The 26,158-nt window shown below is 39.2% G+C and overlaps 1 protein-coding gene across 8 annotated transcripts; it reads left to right on the forward strand.

The window, feature by feature from the left end:
• Positions 1–4,628: 4,628 nt before the first annotated feature.
• Positions 4,629–25,885, forward strand: SF3B1 (splicing factor 3b subunit 1). 8 transcript variants are annotated; one of them, XM_082055637.1, is made up of 25 exons: positions 4,629–4,721; positions 8,888–9,054; positions 10,340–10,441; positions 10,861–10,975; positions 12,794–12,873; positions 14,048–14,215; positions 14,375–14,609; positions 15,356–15,568; positions 15,941–16,062; positions 16,668–16,865; positions 16,952–17,053; positions 17,761–17,940; positions 18,382–18,468; positions 18,600–18,870; positions 19,129–19,274; positions 19,363–19,509; positions 19,640–19,765; positions 20,152–20,373; positions 20,604–20,786; positions 20,881–20,992; positions 21,079–21,199; positions 21,606–21,737; positions 22,560–22,832; positions 23,316–23,532; positions 25,408–25,885. In XM_082055637.1, the coding sequence occupies exons 1-25, from the start codon at positions 4,694–4,696 to the stop codon at positions 25,564–25,566; spliced, it is 3,906 nt and encodes a 1,301-aa protein (XP_081911763.1). In that variant the 5' UTR covers positions 4,629–4,693; the 3' UTR covers positions 25,567–25,885. The 8 variants fall into 8 exon arrangements, 2 of the variants coding, with proteins under 2 accessions (XP_081911763.1, XP_081911764.1); XM_082055638.1 differs by lacking the exons at positions 4,629–4,721; positions 8,888–9,054; positions 10,340–10,441; positions 10,861–10,975 and adding an exon at positions 11,204–12,477; XR_014184322.1 differs by lacking the exons at positions 14,375–14,609; positions 15,356–15,568; positions 15,941–16,062; ... (14 more) ...; positions 23,316–23,532; positions 25,408–25,885 and adding an exon at positions 11,159–11,212 and having other exon boundaries at positions 11,723–12,873; positions 14,048–14,117.
• Positions 25,886–26,158: the final 273 nt, after the last annotated feature.

Consider the following 26,158-nt stretch of genomic DNA (forward strand, 5'->3'; position numbering starts at 1 on the left):
AGTACTTAACACCAGAGAGATGCAAGACCTTTCTGATACACCAGAAAGAGCTGTGCTGCATGACCACAAAGATTTTTTCTTAATGCTATTTTTGTAATGCCACCATTATAAGAAAAGGTTCAGTTTGAACTCTGATTATGAGGTCTATACTATTTTTAAACCATTTAAGAATTTCAAGGACCCTTTTAAGTGGGCAGGGAGACAGAGTCAACCTTAGATGTGGCAAGCATATCCCTGTTTAAAAGCAGGGTATATTTACACAATATGTTCAGCTCTTTTCCTACAGATGACTGAATATGGCACCTACTTTACTATGCTCCTTTGGCTTGCAAACTTATGCTGAGTAAAGCAAAAATATAACCGTTGTATTTATTTATAAATGAGTTTTTAATAATACTTGCCATCAAAATATATCAAAATCTCTCGCAATCATACATTCAGGCTGGGAAAGATGATCTGCAAGCATAGATGGTTATTAAGTTGCTAGTTACATGATCTGCAAATGATGCAGCTAGGAATTAAGGGCAGATTTACAGTTTCAGTCTTCAGTGGATTAAAGAGGAGCTACAATACAAAATCAAGAGAATTTTCTTGTATTTCATATAGCACGAGTGAACTGGGTGTTTCTGGCACAGCAATAATTAAAAGTACTTGGCTGTAAACGTGTTGTGTGAAGGATTAGACTTGCTACACCTTCATAAGACTTTGGTGGGACTGTAAATCCAAAAAGAGGTTGAAACCTCAGTGCATGCTCACTTATAGCCAGTTTTGAAACCTTTCATTTGTGTTTGTCAGCCTGTCCTTACCAGCAGTGACAGAGCTGGGGAGGTTTGTGTTCAGGTTGCACACATCTGTGCTGCAAAACACAAAGCAGCCCTCATTCAAACCCCTCCGAGAAGTTAATAATCCAAAGCCTGAGTTTTTAATTCATTGGCTTTTCAGTGAGAAAAAGGATCCTTTTTTACCTTACTACTTCTTGATATCAGAAGCAAAAACGGGACTGGAAGCGATTTAATTTCATGTTAATTTTTTCTTGCTCATATTGTGTGAGAAACTCTAAGATTCTATGGAGCTGAAACATTGCTGCTGTTAAATATTTCCTCTCTCTGAGTTAGGAATTCTTGCCCTTTAATAGACAGATAAATGTCAGTGAATTGTCCCCAGCACATGAAGCTGAGCACAGACCTGAGGTAAACTGAAGGACTGGGAGTTTAGAGCAGGTTTGTGGCTTGTTGCGTAATGTCAGCTCACTGTGCAATTCTAGCATTGGGTATGGGAAAAAAAATAACACAAATAAGTTCTTTTTGGAAGAATCCCCAGGAGGGTATAATCAGAAGCGTGGCTTCTTTGAATGAACCAGTGCCAGAAACTTCTCCTGGCATAATGGACAGAGTCAATCAAGGACATAGCGAGTGGCTGGATGCTGCTTCCAGCAGCGGTGCCAGCTAGTGATAGCTTAAGCTGGCCCTGAAATTGGACCTGAATCTGTTACGTAAAGCAGGACCTCACAGGTCTTTAACTTAGGTGTGATTCCAGATCTGCAAAGCTTATGGGCTTTTAAATCCAATTTGTTTCCAGCCCATACTGTGATCTCTGTGAAGTGTATGTTCATCTGTATGTGGGGAGGGGAGTGGGAACTCAGCAGGCAAAATAGGACTGGTAAACCACTAAACTACTACCTTGTCCATGTCCTGTGGAAGCTATGCAATAGAGAGGTAAAGAAACGAATACCTGGATTCAAGGCATTGACAGGCAGACACAACTTAAAGAATCTGGGGCAGCATACAGAATTTGGCAGGAGAGAGGGAAGAGACACAAGCGCTTTACAATGCTTCATCATAGCACAACTCCCCTCACAACACAGAACTCCCTCTTCCGCAGAAAATTGCATGCTCCACAACTACTATTTAAAAGTGTTCCTTGGGATCGCAACCCCTGAGCTTGGTTCTGTTTAAAAACAGAAGAAATGCGATATTGCGACTGTTCTGCCTAACGTAAGATGGAAGCCAGGCTGAAGAAACAAGAGAAAGTTCCTGCAAATTGATCTTCATAGTGAACCTGAGCATGTGACATTTACTTAAAATAGTTACATGCATTAAATTCTTGCAGCAGGACATTACTGTCTGCCCCGACCTTACCCTCACATGTCCCTGGGCAGCTCGGTAAATATCTCCTTTTGTGGCCTGTGAGTATGTACAAGTGCATCTTTCTAGAAATGCAGAATGTGAGTTTAATGGCACTGAGAGAAGAACCAGAAGACCCTCTGCACCCCCAAATGACAGTGTCTCCTAGGAACATTTGAATACCTGTAGTTTATGTAAAATATTACAAGCAGAACTGTTCAGCAAACTTCTGCAAGCTATGCAATGCAGACAGTATAGATCAATTGACTGGTCAAACATACATATTCATAGAAAACACACAATCTTGGCTTTCTTTAAGTCAGTCCTCATAAAGCCATAATGTGAACTACAAACTTTCATAAGGGGAATGATTAGTCTGTAGTTGTCCTGGTTTTGGCTGGGATAGAGTTAATTTTCTTCCTAGTAGCTGGCATGATGCGGTGTTTGAGATCCAGAATGAGAATAATGTTGATAATATGCTGATGTTTGAGTTGTTGCTGGGTAGTGGTCAAGGACTTTCCAACTTCTCAGGCTGTGCCGGGTGCACAAGGAGCTGTGAGGGGACACAGCCAGGACGGGTGACCCAAACTGGCCAAGGGGACATTCCATCCCATGTGACGTCGTGCTCAGTTTATATTTGGGAGGAGGAAGAGGGAAGGGGGTGATGTTTGTCTTTCCAGGTCACCATTATGTGTGATGTATCCCAGCTTTCCTGGAGATGGCTGAGCACCTGCCCGACATGGGGAACAGGGAGTGAATCCCTTGTTGTGCTTTGCTTGTGTGTGCAGCTTTTGCTTTACCTATGAAACCATCTTTATTTATTTATTTGTTATTGTTTTATTTTTATTATTTATTTTTCTCACTTTCACTCTTCTGATTCTCTTCCCCATCCCACCAGAAAGGACTGAGCGAGCAGCTGCATGAGGCTGAGTTGCCAGCTGGGGTTAAACCATGACAGTAGTGAATATGAGTTTTATCATCATGGATTTATCTCCCTTTTTGCAGATATTTATGCATTTTACCATATTGGAAGTTCTCAGTGGACTCAACTTTGCTTGCTGCAAAGATGCCTGAGGAGATTAGAATCTTAGCAGTTGTACAACAGAACTGCACAATAGTAAATAAGCTATGTAAGATTACATATTACAGTGTTGTGAAATATCATTAATGTGTTGTATGATTCAGCAGTCATGGACTTTGAACTTGTGTAGCCAGCCTTGGTGTTTTACTGAGGTTTGTGCTTACTGCTACTGAAAACTGAGAGAATGAAAAATGAGCTCATTCACAACACCTGGCTGTAAGGGAGAGTTTCCAGGGTTTGGCACATGGGCAGAATCCATCCCATTCAGTTATGATCTATACTGTGGACGGTGATGTTGAAATATGTATATGTTACATCAACAAACCAGGGAAAATTTTTCATAGCTTCCAAATGAAATGCAGAAGCTGCATAGGGACATTTATTGCAGAATAGCTAAACAATTTCTGTTTATTAATATATTCCCACCTAAGTCATGTTTCATGAGCATTCCTCCTACTCTCCTCTAGACTGTGTCAACTTCGTCCACGCCTTTGTTGAGCTGCAGTCCCCAAATGAACTCCACCATCATGTGCTCCACTGAGGGCTTTGACTCTGCCAAGTAAAGCAAAGGTTTTCTATGCAATGCCAATTTAATGGGCTACAATTAGATTTACTTCCTCTGCGGCAGCTTATTGCTACCGATACTCGTTTAGCTCTGATTTGCTATCCACGTGTGATCACTTTCTGAGTATTTTGGCTACTTTGAATTCATATACTTGATTTCAAACTACATTATGTAGTATTTTTTATTGTTATTATAAGAATTCGCCTCCTTGATCTTAGATTATTTCTTGCATGGATTAATACGACTGTGAAGTCTGTATGATCACTTTCTGATTATTTTGGCTACTTTGAATTCATATGCCTGATTTCAGACTCCATTATGTAGTATTTTTGACTCTGTTATTAAAATTCACCTCCTTAATCTTATATTATTTCTTGCATGGATTAATATGATTCTGAAGTCTTTCACCTGCTAGCGGCTTTTGCCAATTATAGAACCATAGCTTGCATTCCCTCTTTCAAGAGAAAATACTGAATAGACGATCTGCCTGAGGTGCTGCCGTCCAGTTATGCCCCCATCTTGTGGCAAGTACACATCTCACTGCTTTATTCTGTTATGTCGCCACTCACGTGTTGGTACCGGGCCAGGGACTCTGCTCAGATTAAAACAAACACAGCCGAGTGCGCAAGCGCAGTGGGGCCGGAGCGCCTGAACAGTGCCCGCCTCCCTGCCGCTCAGCCGCGCCCTCATTGGTTAACTGCGCCATCCATCGCGAAGTGGGCGGGGCTTAGGCCCCGGTCCGGAGGACTGCGCAGCCGACTAAGTGACGGCTGTTCGCTGCGGTCACTGCGCTTGCGCAAAGCGCCAGCTTGAGGGGGGGCACTCTGCAGCTGCGCTTGCGCACTGTGCTCTCGGCCTTCCCCCTTGTAGCGGAAGTGGCGAGGCCGCGCCAGTTCCGCCTCGGCGTTGTTCGCTGTGGACAAAATGGCGAAGATCGCCAAGACCCATGAAGGTAAAAAGTCTGAAAAAAATATAACCCGCAGCGGCGCTTCCTGCCCCGGCGCCCTCGGCCTTTGTTTTTAGGTTGTGTTTTTCCTCGAATCCGGGCAGCGCCAGGCCGGGCTCGGCGGGCGGGGGCCGGGCGGGCTCTCCCCGCGGCGGGCGGGCCGGGCCGGGCCTGTTTGTAATGGCGTCTGTGCTGGTGGCACCGCCATGGCCGGGGCCGCCGCTCGCGGGCAGGGGCTGGGGGGACGGGGCCGTGGGGGGCGAGGCCTGACTCGAAACGTTGATACCACGCGGTTATTCTCTTGACCGAGCCCTTCGGGCTGTGTCCGCGGTGAAGCGGAGGCCGGGCGGGGGGGGTTGCTCGCTGAAAGCCTCCGCGGCCCGAGCTTTTCTGAGCGACGTGGGGCTCACTGAGAAAAGTGCTCTGAAGGAGGGAAAAAAACAGCGGGAGGTCTCAAGCATTTCAGCTGCCGGTTGAGCACCGAGATCTCTTGCTGTTCCCCGGGGAAAACTGGTCTCTGAGCGGTTTAATGAGCGAGGACTCTCCTGCGTAGTATGTTATTTTCAGAGGTGCTGTGTGGCTGTTTTCACCGCTGCTTCCAGCTCCTTGCAGCATGAATCGAAGCTTTCCTGGACAAAGCTTGCCCTGCTCCTAAATATCTTCAGGCAAATAATATTTTTTTTTGCTCTTGGGATTTTATTCATGTTTATGTGCATGATAAATGATCTGCTGTGTTTTATGTAAATTTACATCTGTAATTCAGTCATGAAAAAACTACCTCTGGACAGTCGTTGTACGCTGTGAGGTAGGCAGGGCACCCAGATATTCATCGCCTTTGGGGACGGTAAGTTTTGCACCGAGAAAAACTCAAAGGTGTCATCTCCTGCGGAAGTGAGGTCAACGTAGTGTTTAGCACCGCAGACCTGGTTTGGGTTTACAGAGGAAGAAAAGCTTAAACTGTTCCATTCACTTTTTTTTTTTTTTTTTAAATCTTTAATCTGATTTTACTTTCTCACGTTCCAGAACATTTTTATAGAATTGTATTTTTTTTATATACTGTGACATGGATAAGAATTGTGTGAGATACTACCCAAGTGAGTGTTACCCATCACAGTGCTCTGCCTGTCCTATTATGTAAAGAGCTTTTAATAATAAAATAGCGGATTAAAAAAAATAAAAAATAAGCCACACACACACAAAATTAAAAAAAGAAAAAAAAAAAACCGCATGAAAAAAGCCCAAACCAAACCCCCAAAATAGCTTATTTATTGAAGCAAATAATGCCCCACTGAATTTAATGTTAACATTGACATGCTTCGGGTTGCATGTGTTGAATCAGAACGGGTTTTAAAGGGGGGGATTGTATGTAGTTAAATAATAAATTATGTGTAACTGGGTGTGATCATGTATTGCTGTCCTTCACAACATGAAGGTATTAGCTGAACATCTTGTTTTGTTTTTCTGAGTTCTGTCTTTTTTCAGTTCCTGGCTGATTTTCCAAATTGAGTAGTTTGTTACTAAATAGTTTTAGCTGATTTTTCACATACTTGTACTGTTTATTAAATACTTGTTGATTGATGTGTTCAAGACACAACTTGAAAGAGGTCTTGAAATGTTTTGGGACTGTTTCAGTTGGGTAGCTTAAGGGGAAACTCTTTTGTTAAGCTGAGGAGTCAAGTTTTAAATGGCAGCTTATAAAGCCTCGAAGAAATGCCTGAGTTTTGAATGCTGTCCAAAGTGGTTCTCAATTTGCATCATTTTTTTTCTTGCTCAGAAATGGACTAAGAGATCTCCAAACATAATAGAGAGACCTAACATGTATGAGAGTGCTAAGGTCGCTAGAAGTGAAGCTGCCCAGCGCAAGCTAAATGTGCAAAAATATGATAAGGCATGAAAACCCAGAAACTCTTTATGCTGTAAAATGCTACTTCAGCAGAGAGACTGATGCTTCTTTCTTCTTGCTGAGTAATATTTTATACTCCAAATGTTGCAAGTAGAACTGCGTGTATGGTAATGGAGTATATATTTTGAGAAATACTATAATGATCTGGCTGTGAGATAGATTTCCAGGGAGTTCGGTTTTAAATATGTTGGCTTTAATAATATTCAAAATTAATCATATGTTTCAAATCAACTGTGCATGTTAAAGTTACTTCTTTCAAAATACCAAAATGTATTAAATAGAGTAAAATATAGAAAAAGGAATGATCAGTGGGATATTATCCTCCCATCCCCATAAAAAAAATCCCATTGCCTTTACAGTTTCTGTGTCTTTGATTGAAGTTTCTGTTTGTGTCCTGGTTGACAAAGTCATCAAACAAGTACTTTGCTTTACACAACGTGTTTTTAAGCCACGTGATTACTCTTTCTTAATTTGATTTGTATTTAAGTGCCTTGTGAAGTAGGGCGTGAGCTTTTTCAAGAAAGTGTGAGTTGTCAAAGGAAGGGAAACACATTTTTAATGTAAAAATAATCTTTTCCAGCTAAATATGTGATGCTTTTTAATCTAGCAATCTCTGGCTGCAGACTTTTTACATCTAGTGCTTTTGGGGGGGACGTCAAATGTTTGTTTGTTGGTTTTACATATATTAGTGGCGATTTGTGATAAGAAAAGGACCCAGCCTTGAGTTCAGCTCCTGGAGTTTACAGGGCTGACCATTTACTTTTAAACTAACCAATTCTTTCAAACATTTAAAAAATAAAAACCACCAAAACTAAACCCCGCCCCCCAATTTACATCTTGGGTCTAATAACACAGATTAGCAGTAAGTTTACCTAAAAAAAAAAAAAAAAAGAGTATTCTAATCTTAATTTTTGCCAGGTTTCTTAGCAGATGTTGTATAGTGTCTTTTGCAAGGTATCTCAGTGGGAAAACCTTGTGAAATGTGTTTGTCCTGATAAAGAGGAATGAGCAACAATAGTAGAAAACTAGTGAGTAGTCAAGATTTAAGACTATTTGTGAAGAGAATTTCCTGCCGTGTTGTAAATTGGCAATTTTCCCTCAAGTTAGTGTAGCAGGCAATACCACTTCAGATGGGAAAGGGTGAGTCACAGAATCGATGACATTAGAAGGGACTTTGGAGACAGTATAGTCCAGGTGTGGTCCTTGGTATTCCTTCAGCCACGAAGTGCAACTCTTGGCTGTTCTTTTGGCCATGGAAATTAATTGCTTGATCTCCTGAAATTCACGTCATACATGTAATTATCTTTAAATATCTGTTGAATCAAATAAGATTCAGATGGAAACAGTAACAGTTTTCATGGAGTTAGCTGTGCCTTAGTATACCTATATCACAATTAAATTAGTTGAATACAGTTGAATTACTGTAACTTATTTTCATGTTACATTAGAACAAGTAGGAGGAAAGGATGGTTTAATTTGGTTCCTTGTTTCCTGGGTTAACAAGTTAATGTGTTTTTCTGAAAGTACAAAATTTCTGAGGTCAGAGGTTGCCACCAGAGTTGATTAGAGTCAGACGCTGATACGTTAAAAGAATGACAAAGCTCCCATTAGTCTTGTTGGAATAAGCGGGAATAGTGATGAGTAAATAACATTTGAGCTGCCAGAGTGAGAAGAAACTGGTCCTTGTAAAAATTTTTGCTAACTTGGTATGCAGTGGCATATCAGAGGGTTGCTTTTTCGTACATTCAAAGGTAATACAGCTTTGCAATCCGTTAGATAACACAGTCCAGTGTTGTTTTATTAGACATTCTGAGATTTGACAACTCGCATGGTAGCTCTTTTGAACTGATTTGCTTTAATTAACAACATTGGCTTGTTAATTGGTGGTAACATTTTGAAAGGCTTTTGTCATGAGAGGATTGCCTTTGTTGAGAAAGGGTTAATGTAGTGTTGAGAAAGGGTTAATGTAGTGTTGAGAAATATTGCTGTGGTGTAAATTACCTTCTCTGCTATCTCTGGAAGATAGTGAGTTTGAATAGTTTGCTTCAGGCCATACAATTGAAGTTGTCTGTGCTGAATAATATTACAACTTGAGGAAAATCTGCTTATAAACATAATGTCGTAGTTTTATGTGTTTTATTTGTTTATTTCTTTAGAGATAATCTTTAAAATTGAGTGAAGAGCTCAGTTTGTTGTCCTCAGTAACATGAATGTTACATTTTGTATGTCTGTGTAAAAAGACATGATTTTGGTTTTGTCTTTACCTTAGATATTGAAGCGCAAATTCGAGAAATTCAAGGGAAGAAGCCTGCTCTTGATGAAGCCCAAGGAGTAGGCCTCGATTCCACAGGATATTACGATCAAGAAATCTATGGTGGCAGTGACAGCAGGTTTGCTGGATACGTCACTTCTATTGCAGCAACTGAATTGGAAGATGTAAGTGATTTTGAGTATTTGCTTATTTCGCGCATGTGTTCTAAGTATATTGGAATTTGAGTAATTTTTAACAGCAGTTGCTGAAGTAAAAGCAGTTATTGTTGTTAAAGCCATAATGGACCAAATATGTCTTATCTGGGAAGTCCATAAGCTCCAAGTCTGGCTTGTACTTTGTGAATTGTGCTTTGAAAGACATGTAGGCCTAAGAGAAGGCAAAACATTATGGCCTGCTACTTAATCAGTGTTAGCCTTGACTGGAAGAGTTAACCTTGTTCTGTTGTTGCTGCCAAGATGAAAAATAATGGTACAAAAAAATTACAATAAAACTTGGGCCAACGAATTTAAGTGACTATTTTAAGATTTCTGTTTCTACTTTGTTTCAAATTTCAAAGCATTTTTTGAGAATTGGCTTTTTCACTGTATTATATTCTCCTTACCTATCTTGCTTGTAAGATTACTTTATATTAACTTCTAGCGTTAAACATTTGACCACATTTTCAGTTGCAGGAGCAGTCAGAAACTACAGTTCTGACCATAAATACGTAGGCAACTACATATTACATTGAGTTAATTATATTTTTGTGAGGAAGGAAGATTGTTATGTTCAATTTAGTACTATATGACATTTTTTACGTTACTTACTATGTGTCATTTATGCAATTCTAAAAGTTCCTTGATTAAAAATTTCTATTGCAGGTTGTCAGTGAAATCAGTTCGTAGTTTTAAAACCAGTTTTTCTTTTGGATTGCTTTAAATTATTGCATACAAACTGGCTGCTAATACGAGGAAATAGATAGCACACTATGATTGACATTGTGATTGAGAAGCTATAACTAAATCGGCATTAATATATTTCTGAGTTTTTCACTGTTTCTGAAGCTTTTTATAGGGTTATTTACTGAAGTTTTGACCTATATCTAGATGACTTTTAAGAAAAAAGACTCTGAATTTCTGTGCACCAGTTTTCACATGCTGACTAGCGCCAATATGAAATAGAGACTTTTTGTATCACTAATGTGGATAGCATACTTGATTAACTCTAGCGTATTGCACAACACTTGAGTCTTGTAGAGGAAAAAGTTACCGTTTTAGTGATGTGAGGAGGTTTATTGGATTCAGCAGTTTGGGAGTAATGAAGCAAACTATATGGAAAAGCTTGCTAAAATTTGGAATTAACGATTTTATTTGTCCATTTTCATCTTTTCTATGACCGCAGTATGTTAAGTGGACATTATTTTATCTACAGTATCAATATGACAAATTTACCATGTCTTTTTACTGCCAGGATGATGATGACTACCCCTCTACAAGTTTGCTTGGCCAGAAGAAGCCAGGGTACCATGCTCCAGTGGCGTTGCTTAATGACATACCCCAGTCTACTGAACAGGTACATCCTAATTTATTCTTGTAAATAAAATATAATCACTTAGGTTTTATATTCCTGGAGTATCTTTCTGTGAAATTTAAAAGCTTATGAGGAAGTGTTGAGTCCCCATGCAAAAAGAAGGGGAAGGGTTGACAGCATGAAATGCTTTGGTAACAGGTGAATAAACTTCTTAAAATAGTGAATTCTTGTCACAAGTTATTTCATAAGACATTCTGTGTTTAGAAAAAAAGGTAAAATTGCAGTTACAGAAGTAAAATTTATATTAACATAGTATTTTGACATTCCTATATAGTTGAGATTAAAATAAAGTAGGTCTTTTTAGTAATACTGAAAATGAACACAGGCTTACAGTCACCAGACACTTTTCATATTGTTCTTCTTACATCTGTAACTAAGCAGCTTTTTTTGTTTGTTTTTAGTATGATCCTTTTGCAGAACACCGCCCTCAGAAGATTGCGGATCGGGAAGATGAGTACAAAAAGCACAGGCGGATGATGATAATTTCCCCTGAGCGTCTTGATCCTTTTGCAGATGGTAATTCATTTTGACTTTCCTATACCCTTTGATCTTTGTTGTCTTTAATTGTCTTTAGCCCTTTGATTTCTGTTGGCATGCTTATAAACTTAGTTTTGTTTTAAACATCCCCTTTTTATAGAGATTTGGTTGAAAACCTAGATCCCATATTCTTCATCTTTATAATACAAGTTTTCTTTCCAGGTAGAAGGACAAGAAAATAATGAGCCATTGCCATAGAAACACAAAGGGTTAAAGGTTTCTCTTTTCATTTTGTTTTGGGTTGTGCATTATACTTTGAACAACTTGTGTATTGAGTGCTCAGATTCTTTCAGTATCTTGAAAGTTTTCATTCCAAGTCGTAGATTTACAGGGTTACTGCTTTTGAAATGCTAGTTCTCAAAATAGAGCACCTAATTCTTACCATCCTATGTAAACTTAGGTGGTATAGATAAAAGAAACAAAAGCAGATATAAGACTTTGATACTATTAATAGTTCAAGTCTGTTCTGATAATTTTGGAATGCAAGTCAGGAAAAGGGGTATAGTGGGTCCGACAAACTTTCTTCAGATGAGTTTCACGTGTGGCAATAAGGTGCCTGTTGGCTTAAAATTCGCAGCTATTTTGCAGGTTTTACAAATTAGAATTTCAGCCTGCATGAATTAATAGGGATATTAATTATTTTACTTGCTTAATTGTACTTGCTATAAACATGTATTGTCAGAATTCACAGGCCCATACTAACTGTCCTTAATTTCTTTCCTACAGCAGTACTGCTATATGCCAGTCCTGTCTGCATTCTTAAGGGTGCAGTTCAACACATCCTGTGTAGATTATGGTGAAAAAGTATTCCAAAGGAAAGTCCTATCAAAGCTAGTGTCAGAGTGACACAGCCAATTGGGCAATCATCTCCAGCATAGAAATGTTTCAGAAGTTTATCGTTTTTTCCCTAAACCAGAATGCTATACCACTTGTATAGCAAATCTGCACATTTTGCTAAAAGAAAAGTGGTTTTCTTGTCTTATTTTTATAAAGTTGGGCTTCTTGTAAAGTATTTAAAAGTTTAGTTAACTCAAGATACACAGCATAAACCAACATATGGTATAGAAACCCCATTACCTGTGAGTATCTTTGTGGTGGTATGTGTATGGTATTGCATCCAGCTCCCAATCACAGCTGTACCTTGAGGAGAGGGGGAAAGTGCCATCAAACAGTTTATTGGGGGTTTTTGTTTTGTTTATTAGTGAAGCCCTTTTACAATATGACTCTAGAAAAATCTGGGAGAGGTCTCCAGATCTGTCAAACTTCTAAATGGGTCCTTATGCTAAAACATTTTAAACATTACGTAGGTATGCACTAGTTAGTTATAGTCAGATACAGCTAGGATTGAACAGCTTACACAAGGTAATGTTTTGAATATAAATATCTTTCCAAAGTGTTACTAATGGTAAAGAGATAATTTTCTAGGCTTCTATTCTGCTGCTTGAAGTCAGAACTGCTGATGGACACAAAGGCACGAAAGTGTACGTATTCCGGATTAGCAACCCAGGAACCCATCACTTCTGAAGACTCTTAACTGTGTTGTCATTTTATCATTTATATCGTCTTTAAAATATTTGTTTGAAACTGCAGTAGTTATGTTTGTGTTCAAACAGGTTAAATTGATCAGCAAACTGAATAAACGTAAGATACATGTAATTTTTAAAATTTTCAATCAAAAAGTAAAATTAAACGATCACAGAATAATATAATATTAGAGCAGGACAATAGAAAAAGGCAATAGTTTCTGCTTATCCTGTACTCATTGTGCTCCATTCCTGTTGCTGTTCTCTTCTGCAGGAGGGAAGACACCAGATCCTAAAATGAATGCCAGAACGTACATGGATGTTATGCGTGAACAGCACTTAACCAAAGAAGAGGTGTGTGTGGGAAGGGTTTTCCACTTTGTTGCATTTTATAGCCTTTGAAAGCATGTTGAGAAAGTGGGAATGGAAAGTCTGACTTTTTTCCTTGACTTATAAGTCTTTTCCTTTGGAAAATCCTGTTTTTTCACGTGTTCAAAGTCAGTAGTATTTAAAGGATGAAAGTTTTGAAAAGCATCTGTTCTATATAATACCTAAAGAGTGGAGGGAGAAATAGTCTCAACATATTTTAATCTGTTTTGTTTGTTTAATAGCACGTAGACCTTTTGTTCTTTGTTTTCTTTCAGAGGATGAGAGACACAAACTAACAGTCACTGAGGGGGATTCAGTGACAGATGTTTGCTTTTGCGAGCTCTGTGTAAAGGGGATCCAGGAAGGTTTTAAAAGGCTTTAGTTGAAGCATTTACAACATATATTACAGTACTAAGAATAGGTTTAAGGTTGACATTTGGTTTTAAATATTTTTTTTAAAGTACACACTTTATTCATGGCTATTAAAAATTCATTTAATAGGTAAGATATTGGTAGTACAATCAAATTTCTTGTGTGATACCTACAATGCTATCTTGTTTCTTGCAGCAAGATCTTGTAGTTCCAGTGGCCTCTGTAGATTTATATTGATTTACCCTACTTGACTTACCTTAACTGAGGAATTAGTTCATAATTTTGGCAGTCTTACTGTTCATGGACCCATTGATAAGTGAAAAAAGTCTGGGTTAGCGTGCTGATTTAACAATGTCATCTCAGGATTTTAAATAGAATTTCAGGGTTTATGTTATGGGGTATAACTCACATTAACCCATTTTTGAACTTGTCCACCTTTAACTTACTGAAGTGGAATTTGTTTTTTAAGGTATACATGTAGGTGACAGAAACTGATGGCACTCAAAATTCCCCATGAGTTTGCATTTCTTGTAGTAATGAATTTTATAAGACATCAATTTGAGAACAAGCCCTCCAAACACATAGCTGCTCTGTCACTATAGAAGAATTTGAAGATCAGTGAACTTGAAATTAAAACAGTAGCTAATCGCATGTTGTTTGAGCAAAACCTCTAAGGGAAGCACAAAAAGATAAGATGCAGCTGAAAAATCTCCTTTGAAAGTATAATCTGAAGAGGCCTTCTTTAGAAATCTGTTTCTTATGTTCGTCTTTTTGTGCCCTTGAATAGAGGGAAATTAGGCAACAACTAGCTGAAAAAGCTAAAGCTGGAGAGCTTAAAGTCGTCAATGGAGCCGCATCTCAGCCGCCTTCAAAACGCAAACGGCGTTGGGATCAGACAGCTGATCAGACTCCTGGTGCCACACCTAAAAAATTATCCAGCTGGGATCAAGCAGAGGTAAGAATCCTAGTGTGCATCAGCCTATCTACAGAAGACATTATTAATGCTAATCCCCTGGAATTTCAGAAGTTTGTTACTCTACTAAGAAACAGTAACTAGCAGACTTTTACTGGATACTATGAGAGTTATTAATACTTTGTGGTTTGTGTGGTACAGACTCCTGGACATACACCATCTCTGCGATGGGACGAAACGCCAGGCCGTGCAAAGGGCAGCGAAACTCCTGGTGCCACCCCAGGCTCAAAAATCTGGGATCCGACTCCCAGTCACACACCAGCAGGAGCCGCAACACCTGGCCGGGACACACCTGGTCATGCAACACCGGGCCATGGAGGGGCCACTTCCAGCGCACGTAAAAATCGATGGGATGAGACGCCTAAAACAGAAAGAGGTATTTACGGCAAACTGGAAAGCGCCTAAATTTTGAATGGTTAATTGTATAGGATTTTTTCACCTGAAGGAAACAATAGATTGAGAAGCTAGGCAAGAAGTGATTGTATTCTGACATCTAGTGGCTGGCGTGACGGTTTTGTCTGAGTTCGTAGAATTGAATTCTGCCTGTTAAAGCTTAACTTGTCCCTTTGAAAACACCTGGGCTCAAAAATGGAATTGAAGTTTTGTGGTATATCTAGTGACTGCTGCGGGTTGGGATTTTAATGTGTAAAGGAGCTGATGTTGAATTGTTTTTTGTGATACGTTTGTGTGTGGTGTTTTTGAACGGTTGAATTTTTTTGAAGAGGTTAGCGTTCAAACAAGCTTTGGAAGCATTTTCTCACCTGCCTAATTGGAATAAAGCTCACGTGGCTGGGAACAATGAAACACCATTGTTCCATAATGCTTTTATTGAGAGAGTGCATGGAGTACTTTGTCCAATTTCTAGAATATCTGAGTTCTCTTGTATTTTTTAGAATTCTATCTTTTTAAGCTAAGTTTCAGCAAGGAGATGACTTGCTCTTTTTCATAAAATGAAGTTCTCTTTGATGTTTTTAGTGTAATGCATGTGTGTTTTCAATATTCACTGAAGACCAAAGTAGTCTTTACTTTTTTGTCTGGTGTATTTGTTTACCTGTTGATTTGTGTAGATATTGAAAATGGATTTCTCTAGTTCTTTCTACAGTAGTTGTGTTTTTTCCTTAGATACTCCGGGACATGGCAGTGGCTGGGCTGAGACACCTCGTACGGATAGAGGTGGTGACTCCATTGGGGAGACACCAACCCCAGGAGCAAGTAAAAGAAAGTCACGATGGGACGAAACCCCTGCCAGCCAGATGGGCGGCAGCACCCCTGTTCTGACGCCTGGCAAAACACCCATTGGCACCCCAGCTATGAACATGGCAACCCCTACACCAGGTGAGCCCAGTCCCTTCTGGCTTCGCTGTCTTGTGGAAATGAACCATTTACCTTTATATAGTGTTTTGAAACAGGCTCTGCCTAACGTGTTCTCCTGCCTGTACGAAAGCAATCAGTATACACACAGTTTGCCATTTTTAATGCCCACAGCAACTCAGCTCTGGAGCGGGGAATCAATACAAGGTTACATGTCTGCTCCTGTGCAGTTTAGTTGGTAAAAAATAGATAAAAGGCTCTCTGGAAGTTTGATAGGATACAGATTACAAGTCCTATGGAAACTTTGGCTCAAGAGAACACTTAACCTTTAGCAAACAAGTCATCTTTTGCATACAGAAGATTTTATTTTAAAACTTTCTTTGTTTTTTAATATAGGTCATATCATGAGCATGACCCCTGAACAGCTGCAGGCTTGGCGGTGGGAAAGGGAGATTGATGAGAGAAACAGACCGCTTTCTGATGAAGAATTGGATGCTATGTTTCCAGAAGGATATAAGGTAATTCATCTGGATTAAAATGTAGCAGACCAGGTTGTGGTGTTCAGTTTGTTTTCTGTGTTGTCCCAGAAGTAGAATGTTTCGCATTAAGTATTGATTATTTCTTGTAGATGCTTGTTTAATTTGGTTACTGATTCGTTGTAGCTCCTTTAGAAAGGGAGAACTAAAGGTGATCTCAAGGGCCAGTTGTTATTCTGCTTCTCAATGTTGTGAACGCCTGTCAAGGCCAGAAATGAGCTGAGTGGACTGATAAAAATAATAAGTCATAGTGTCACAAATTGAATTGGCAAGTATGCTGTGTTGATACAGAGACTGAAGTGCTTCTTTAATATTTTATAAAGAGACTTCCAAGTTTATTAGCCAGACTCTCAGCAGCAGAAGTGAGTTTTGTTCTGAAATATCGTCAATACAGAATAAGCATGAATTACGGACAGTCTTGGTGAATTTATATTGCTGTGACCATGGAATCTAATATATGCAATAACACTCGCACAAATCCCCAAACAGATAAAATGGAAGGTAGAAATTTAGTAATGTTTTGTGTTTGATCCCTTCCTTTTTTTATATCTGTTGTGATAAGATGAATTTTGCTCTTTGTTGCATAGGTTCTCCCCCCACCAGCTGGTTACGTACCCATTCGCACTCCAGCCCGCAAGCTCACAGCAACTCCCACACCTTTGGGGGGGATGACTGGATTCCACATGCAGACCGAAGACCGGACTATGAAGAGTGTTAATGACCAGCCATCTGGCAATCTTCCATTCCTAAAACCAGATGATATCCAATACTTCGATAAACTACTGGTAAGTGAGATTTCACTCATGCTGATTAAAGTTTCCTGAAGTTTTTTCCTTTGAATACCTGTTTATTTGTCTGCAATTATTTCTAGGTTGATGTGGATGAATCAACTCTGAGCCCTGAAGAACAGAAGGAGAGAAAAATAATGAAATTACTTCTGAAAATAAAGAATGGCACACCTCCCATGAGAAAGGTAAGATGAATCATCAGATGCATTTATGTAATTTCAGTTTTTAAAAATATACATTTGTTTCTATGTTTAGTTTCAGTTGTCCGTGGGATTCTCTTTAAGATAACCTACTAAACTTTATCTGTTTAGTGCTCTCTTCCTATTCTGTGGCTTTTTGTCATTCTATGTAATTTAATATTGCTGCTCTTCATATAGTAATGTAAGTCACTCAATAGTATATGGCTTTTATTTATTTTATGATTATGAGAAACTAGATTTATAGCGTGTTTTGGTTACAAGGCTTCGTAACTTTCTGGATTTTGCTTCTTACTTTTAAATTAGCGGTGTAGCTCTTATTTAAGTTTCAACCTTACACGTTCCACAATACGTTGGCAGTCTTTTCTGCACAGTTTTGCTCTGAATTGACCGTAGCTCCAAGCTGCCTACCCGCAAGTAAGGGCTGTGGAAGCTACTTTTCAGATGGAGCCATTCCTAATATGAGACCAGGAGCATACTTTTCGTAGCTAACATCAGCATGTTTCATTTCATGCATTCGTTTTTAAACAGATCAGCATAAAATTGTTTGGAGTAGAGTTTTGCAGTGGCAGGAGCAAGTATTTTGAAGCCTGTGGTTACAGTGAATTACATTTTAACTTGGTTAATATCTACCTGTTTTGTAGTTGTTTGATGTTGTTTCCTTAGTTTAACTGAGGCTGTTTGGGCTTTTTTAGGCTGCATTGCGACAAATTACTGATAAAGCTCGAGAATTTGGAGCGGGGCCACTATTTAATCAGATTCTGCCTCTGCTGATGTCACCAACGCTTGAAGATCAGGAGCGTCACTTACTTGTCAAAGTCATCGACAGAATTCTTTACAAACTGGATGACTTGGTCCGACCGTATGTGCACAAGGTCTGTTGCAGTTTACGGTTTCATCTTTGATTTGCTTTTTTCTGATCATTGCTAGGAGAAGTGTATGTTTTAACTGCCTGTGGTGTGATTGAAGTGTGGGCTTTATGGTATGTAGCAGGATGTAAAAATGAAACGTGCACGCATAGGGGTGGGAAGGGGATCTTATGTGATTTAGGTAGAATCTCCAGGCCAGGTCCTTTAGAGACAAAGAGCTCAAGAAAAAGCATAATAGATTTTTTTATTATTATATTTTTTCCAGTCGTCATAAAGCTTTAAGCTTGGGTCTATGTAATCGTCTCTGCTCCATGGTGCTAGAGTTAGGTTATGGTTGGACTTGATGATTCTGAGGGTTTCTTCCAACCAAAATGATTCTATGGAATCTAGTAGAGCCAGAAATACTAACAGTATTAATGAAAAGAAATATTAATTTATCTCTTTCAGATCCTTGTCGTCATTGAACCCCTGCTGATTGATGAAGATTACTATGCTAGAGTGGAAGGCAGAGAAATTATTTCCAACTTGGCTAAGGTAAAGTTCCATCCTTCATTAAGACACTGAGTTAGCTTACACTTAGCTAACTCCTGTTTATAGGCATGGCAGAAGATTTATGAACAGCACATTTAATTCCATTTGGTATGTTTTTCATGTTTTTCCTTCAGGCTGCTGGTTTGGCAACAATGATCTCCACAATGCGACCTGATATTGATAATATGGATGAATATGTCCGAAATACAACAGCCCGCGCCTTTGCTGTCGTTGCCTCTGCCTTGGGCATCCCTTCTCTGTTGCCCTTCTTGAAAGCTGTCTGCAAAAGCAAAAAATCGTGGCAGGCCAGGCATACTGGCATCAAGATTGTACAGCAAATTGCAATTCTTATGGGTTGTGCTATCTTGCCTCATCTCAGGAGCTTGGTTGAAATCATTGAACATGGTAAGTTCTGCTTTACCAGGCAAAGTCTATTTTATTCGCTTCATATTTAGAAAAATTTTCATACCCCAGTGAGGCACAGTGTTAGTAAGGTCCTTGTTTTGTGGGGTCTTCTGACACCAAGAGACTTTGGCTGAACTATGAAAGAGGAATAGTGGTTCATTTCTCCTGAAAATAAGTTAATCTCTTATACTGCCCCTATATTTTTGCTGTTTTGAACTTGAATCGCAAGATGTGGTACTAAACACTACTCTCTTGCAGGTCTGGTGGATGAGCAGCAGAAAGTTCGCACCATCAGTGCTTTGGCTATTGCTGCTTTGGCTGAGGCAGCTACTCCCTATGGCATTGAGTCATTTGATTCTGTTCTGAAGCCTTTATGGAAGGGTATACGTCAACACAGAGGAAAGGTATATCTAAAATACTTTCTTTAGTTTGAACTGACGTGGATATCTACATTCTGTAACTCACTAGAGACCTATTTCTGCATTTCACTAGGGTTTGGCTGCCTTTTTGAAGGCTATTGGTTACCTGATTCCACTCATGGATGCCGAGTACGCAAACTACTATACCAGAGAAGTCATGCTCATCCTTATCAGAGAGTTCCAGTCTCCTGATGAAGAGATGAAAAAAATCGTGTTGAAGGTGTGTCAGAATGACTGTTTAACATTAATATTGAATATGTATGTTTTTCCTTTTCTTAAGCAAGCAAAAAAACCCTACAAGCGAAACCTTACACAGAATTAAAATAGTTGGTTTTTTTCTTTCCTGCCAGGTGGTAAAGCAGTGTTGTGGTACGGATGGTGTTGAATCAAACTACATTAAAACAGAAATCTTGCCACCTTTTTTCAAACATTTCTGGCAGCACCGAATGGCATTGGACAGAAGAAATTACAGACAGGTATTTTCGTTTCTTTGACTGGAAAATTATTTACAGGACAACAAAATTCAGATTAGAACGTTCATTCAGGCTAGATGCTTAATTTTGTCTGTGTCCTGAAACTGAATTTTATATGGACTAGCGATTTAGAAGTTGCGTAGCCAGAAGATTCATGAGTTCTTGGGAGGCTATCAGACATCTGTGAATGAGCCTACATCAGTTGTAAGGTGGGGTACTTCACCCCATTTGTGGTGTTTAAAACATTGTGTGATTTCTAAAGGTAAAAACAGTTTTTCGTAGTGTACGTCACATGCTGTTTCTCCTCTTCAGGGTAGGGAAAAGTATATTCAAGATATAGAAAGTAGATTTTAACAATGTTTTGCTCACTTAACATTTGTATATTTCAGTTGGTTGATACAACTGTGGAGCTGGCAAATAAAGTTGGAGCAGCAGAAATTATCTCTAGAATTGTGGATGATCTTAAAGATGAGGCTGAGCAGTACAGAAAAATGGTCATGGAAACAATTGAGAAGATAATGGGAAATCTGGGGGCTGCCGACATCGATCATAAACTAGAAGAACAGCTTATAGATGGCATCTTGTACGCCTTTCAGGAACAGACCACAGAGGTATGGCCAAGGGTGTTTAGTATTTGTAATGTAGCTCACTGTTAATCACACAAAAATGGATGCTTCTAAGTTAGATTTTTAGAATAATTTTTAGATGTCAGTGCTCAAATCAGTGAAATCTAGAAGCTAGCTCTGCAATGTTAGTATTTCAATAGCAGTTTTAGATGATGACAAGTTTAATGAAAACGTTGCATTGTTTTGATCTGATTTTCTTTTGTTTTTACACCCAGGATTCTGTGATGCTGAACGGGTTTGGCACAGTGGTCAATGCTCTAGGCAAAAGAGTGAAACCCTACTTGCCACAAATCTGTGGTACAGTTCTGTGGCGTTTGAACAACAAATCGGCCAAAGTTAGGCAGCAGGCCGCTGACCTGATCTCTCGTACCGCAGTTGTCATGAAGACTTGTCAAGAGGTATTGTATCCACTTTGACCAAATTTGTTTTACTATGTCATAGTAATGCGAGAGAAGAGAAATTTAACTTCTGAATCTTTTTACTTGGTTGCAGGAAAAACTGATGGGACACTTGGGTGTTGTGTTGTATGAGTACCTGGGTGAAGAATATCCCGAAGTACTGGGCAGCATACTCGGAGCACTTAAGGCTATTGTGAACGTTATAGGTATGTTTGTGTATGGATTTCATGCCTGTTCAAGAGCAAAATTAAAAGGCATTATAAAACTAAATATGCCTCTCTGAATTCACTAGGTATGCACAAGATGACACCACCGATCAAAGATCTGCTGCCAAGGCTTACGCCTATTTTGAAGAACAGACATGAGAAAGTCCAGGAAAACTGTATTGATCTTGTTGGGCGCATTGCAGACAGGTAAGCTGACCGGAGATCACGTATTTGACCCTCTGTGTGGATAATTATTGTGGCAAAAGCTAAAGTTGAGTATCAGATTTGGCATCTGGGTATTTATTATCATATCTCGTGACATTTCTTAAGTTGCGTATAAAGTTTAAGATGAGATACTTAGCAGATGGTCTGAACGTATTTTAATTATGTTGTTTTGCAAATGCTTTGTAGTTGTCCATTTGTGCAAATTCGGAATGCACACAATAGAATAAGTTTTGAGTAAACTTAACCAGTGAAGGTCTAATGTGAACAAATACCTAATTAAGGAGCTTACTTAAGCAGTCTCCCTCTGATAGCAAATGAATAGGTGCTGCAGTTTCTGTGGTTTTATTTAAAAACTTGAACATCACTGAAGAGGTAACTTTTCTTTCAGAGGTGCAGAATATGTTTCTGCAAGAGAATGGATGAGGATCTGCTTTGAACTGCTGGAATTATTAAAAGCTCACAAGAAAGCCATCCGAAGAGCCACAGTGAACACTTTTGGTTATATTGCGAAAGCTATTGGGTAAGTTGGTCTGATACTTATCCACTTCTACACACATAGTGATAATTCTGAGTTTTCTGGTGAGAAATATTCAAACTTCTCTACATTTAGCATGTTGAATGTGTAGACTTGATTTTACTCACTTTGTAGAACGCAGTCACCTATTCGTCATTAAGACAGAGTGCTGTACTTTTGAACTAAATGTTTAAATGTTAGAGTATAATTTGGTAGTAAGATCTGTTTGTCTCATGAATTTATGATACTGTGATACGCATTTAGACTCTGTCTGTATTCTTCAAACTCTTCTTGAAATAATCTATCTTCTGTTATTTTTCCCCAAATCAGTACTTGCATGGATTTGCAAAGGTGATAATGCAAGCTAGTAATTTGTAGAATGAAATACAATTCCCATCTTTATGCATATTCTTAAATAAGTGACCATTTACTGACTTAATGCAGATCCAGCAAGCAACCATAGAATGTCATAACTGCGCTTATCTCTACGGGACATTGCCCGTCTCTGTCAATGTGTGTGGTTTTATACAAGTTTGTACTTAGCTGTGGGATCAGAGTAACAGTGGGGAGGCTACTCCTGTCCTCCAGAGTTCACGAGAGGCAGAACAGAAGGCAGGAAAAAACCTAAATCTAGAGAAAATAAAAAATGTTGGCTATGAAAATAAGATCATGTAGTTGCTTAAACTGTTTTAAAGTTTTGTGCTTTCTGTTGTTTCCCAGTTATCTAATTTTTCTTTTTCTAAGGACTAAGCCGCTTGCTGTCTGAAACTCAACTAACTTTAACCAAATCCTCACTGAATCTGTTGACATGCGTGTTATCTCTTCCAGACCTCACGATGTGTTGGCTACACTGCTAAACAACTTGAAAGTACAGGAAAGGCAGAACAGAGTATGTACTACAGTAGCGATTGCTATTGTAGCTGAAACGTGCTCACCTTTCACAGTGCTGCCCGCACTCATGAACGAATACAGAGTTCCAGAGCTGAATGTCCAGAATGGGGTGTTAAAATCTCTTTCTTTCCTGTTTGAATACATTGGAGAGATGGGGAAAGATTATATTTATGCCGTTACGCCGTTGCTTGAAGATGCTTTAATGGACAGGTGAGTGGGCTTCTTTCTACTCATGATACAGTTGGCCATAGTCATATTTTATAAGTATGTAGCTGGGTCTTAACAATAGCAAATATGCATGTTGTCCTTGTTTGCTAAAAATGTGATCAGCCTAATTTTGAAGCCAATGTCTGCAAATAATTCAGATTATATACTCCTATTTTACTAATACTTTCGAGGATTGAAATGATACAAGCATCTTAAGTGAGTCAAGAATTCTTAAATTCAAACAGCTTTTGATAATTTCTATTGTTAATATTTTTGCTGCGGAATTAGAGTGCAGTAATTTGTCAGGAAACTCCATGTTTTTAAATTTACTGATTTTCGTTACTCTGCCTATTGCCGTCAGTAAATATGGAATAAAAGTGTATACTAGTACTTTCAAAAAAGTGTTACTTGAAAGGAAACACTATGCTTATCCAATCACATTGCTTCTAAATATACTTTCTTAACAGAGCGCTCTTCTCTTTGCAGGGATCTTGTGCACAGACAAACAGCCAGTGCCGTGGTGCAACACATGTCTCTTGGTGTTTATGGGTTCGGCTGTGAAGATTCTCTTAATCATTTGTTAAATTACGTCTGGCCTAATGTGTTTGAAACCTCTCCTCACGTCATCCAAGCCGTGATGGGAGCTCTGGAGGGTCTCAGAGTCGCCATCGGGCCCTGCAGAATGTTGCAGTATTGTTTACAGGTACATCCCCGTGTCTGCCACAATAGCAGAGACACAAATTATCAAGCAGGATGTCTTTCCAGGAGATAAAAAATTCAATTGAAAATGGTTTTCAGCAAAGGAAAGGAGTCTGGCTTTTGCCTCTTTAAAGTGTTCTTTAAACATGGCGTTCTGTACCAAGGACTTCAATAATTGAAATAAGCAACAAACAGATATTTGGGTATTGTGAGATAGCTGAATACATAGAGGAACTCGCAGAGAAGTAGTAGGTAACTTAGAATAGAAATTGGCTACAGTGGCCTGGCATTCTGACTTAATGTAAGTATCTCCCAAATTTTGAAGTAACTCCCAAATTAATGACTGGCGAGTAAATTAATAGTGCAAGGGGTTATCAGAACAAGTAACGAGTGAGATAAATAAACAAGAGGATAGACAATATTAAATCAATGTTATTTGTCGTTAGCGAAGAAAAACAGTAAGACATTTAAAACTGTGTAAGAGTGAAGCACTAGAAAAAAGCGCTTTGCTCAGAGTATAAGTTGGGGAATGACCTATTAGCAGTGTAGGGGAAACGGACCTGGGGGTCCTTGGGGACAGCAGGGTGACCATGAGCCAGCACTGGGCCCTTGTGGCCAGGAAGGCCAATGGGACCTGGGGTGGGTTAGAAGGGGGTGGTCAGTAGGTCAGAGAGGTTCTCCTGCCCCTCTGCTCTGCCCTGGGGAGACCACACCTGGAATATTGTGTCCAGTTGTGGCCCCTCAGTTCCAGCAGGACAGGGAACAGCTGGAGAGAGTCCAGCGTAGGGCAACAAAGATGCTGAAGGGAGTGGAGCATCTCCCGTGTGAGGAAAGGCTGAGGGAGCTGGGGCTCTGGAGCTGGACAAGAGGAGACTGAGGGGTGACCTCATTCATGGGGATCAGTATGGAAAGGGTGAGTGTCAGGAGGATGGAGCCAGGCTCTTCTGGGTGACAACCAATGATAGGACAAGGGGCAATGGGTGCAAACTGGAACACAGGAGGTTCCACTTAAAGATGAGAAGAAACTTCTTCCTGGTGAGGGTACCAGAGCCTGGCCCAGGCTGCCCAGGGAGGTTGTGGAGTCTCCTTCTGTGCAGACATTCCAACCCGCCTGGACACCTTCCTGTGTAACCTCATCTGGGTGTTCCTGCTCCATGGGGGGATTGCACTGGATGAGCTTTCCAGGGCCCTTCCAACCCCTGACATTCTGGGATTCTGTGAGTCTACACAATTACATCAACACCAGGCACTTGAGCTTCTTTAAATGTGCACGTGGCAGGAAAATGTGGAGAAGATGTGACAGCATTTCATTAATTATTTGCAGATATATTTTTTTTTAATGTGGGGGGGTGCCTCAGCGTGAAGGTACTGACATCAGTAGGAAGGTGAAGGAAGTCTCTTGCACTGTGTATTTTTTGCAAATACTACTAGTATATTATTATTTAGAAATGCTTTTTCTAGAGCTTTCCGCCTTTTTTTTTTTTAAGGTTTAGTAATAGCTTATCTCATGTTTTCATATCTAGTTCTCTCTACAAATCACAATTAGCAGAGCCAAAGATCAGACTCGGTTCCAGACAATTACCCTGCATTGGGTTTTAGTTTTTATTTTAAAAGAAGAAGTCAAAACTAGAAATACATCCAGTGGAATTTCTCCCTGCAGAAAAAAATATAAGAAAACCTGCCTCTAAATAATACATAGCTGGTTTAGATAGTCCCAAAAATCGAGAATGGCGTATTTAGCATACATTCTTTCTTAAAAGTGGTGTTAGTTACTGTAATTCCTTTTTTAAATGCTTATTGTGCAAAACTTGGTTGAATTCAATAACTTTAGTAACTAGACCTTAAGTTTTAATAAATTTTGTTGCATTCTGTTTTCCAGGGTTTGTTTCACCCTGCCAGGAAAGTCAGGGATGTTTATTGGAAGATCTATAATTCGATCTACATCGGATCACAGGATGCTCTGATATCTCATTATCCAAGGATCTATAACGATGAAAAGAACACCTATATTCGTTACGAACTCGATTACATCTTATAATCTTCTTGTTCAGTTGTTTGTGTTTAATGCACAGTTGTTATTCAATTAAATGCTTCAGATTCGATGATGTAAAATTTTAAAATATTGGCGATCAGTATAGAGCTGGTCAGAGGCAGCGCTAGGAATCCAGTAGCATGATTTTTTAAATATGTCCTTGTTTTTTGATGTTAAACAGTTAAAGCCAGTAGTGACCAAGAAAACAGTGATTAAAGTGTACTGGAGGGATTTTGTTTTGGATTCATCTTTATGAAGATTTAGATTTCATTCCTTGTGTTGAAAGGGGAAGTTTATTTGAGAAATAAACATTTGTGTATAAAAACTAATGGGTGTGTGGTTTTTGGACAGAGGGGCTAGTAAAACAAGTCCCTTTGGATTAAGTATTTGTTCATGTAATAAATAGCTGGCATAAAACATTTTAACCCTTTTTGTCATCCTCTAGCTTTTGAATAAATAAGAAAAACATCCAAACTGTAGTTAATGTGTGTATCTTTGTCATGCAATAATGTAGCCGTAATCCGGCTGGTGGTCATAGTAGTGGCACTTTATTTTAATGGAAAAAATAGCGTTTAGTTGCTTGTTGTTATTGCTTTAT

This window comes from Streptopelia decaocto (genome assembly GCF_964273445.1).
Source record: "Streptopelia decaocto genome assembly, chromosome: 6".
NCBI lineage: Eukaryota > Metazoa > Chordata > Aves > Columbiformes > Columbidae > Streptopelia > Streptopelia decaocto.

Excerpts from the sequence above, each read along its gene's own strand:
- SF3B1 (XM_082055637.1), top strand. The coding sequence starts at position 4,694 with ATGGCGAAGATCGCCAAGACCCATGAAG. Across the intron at positions 4,722-8,887 it reads GATCGCCAAGACCCATGAAG|ATATTGAAGCGCAAATTCGA; the intron begins GTAAAAAGTCTG and ends TCTTTACCTTAG. Across the intron at positions 21,738-22,559 it reads TATATTGCGAAAGCTATTGG|ACCTCACGATGTGTTGGCTA; the intron begins GTAAGTTGGTCT and ends TATCTCTTCCAG.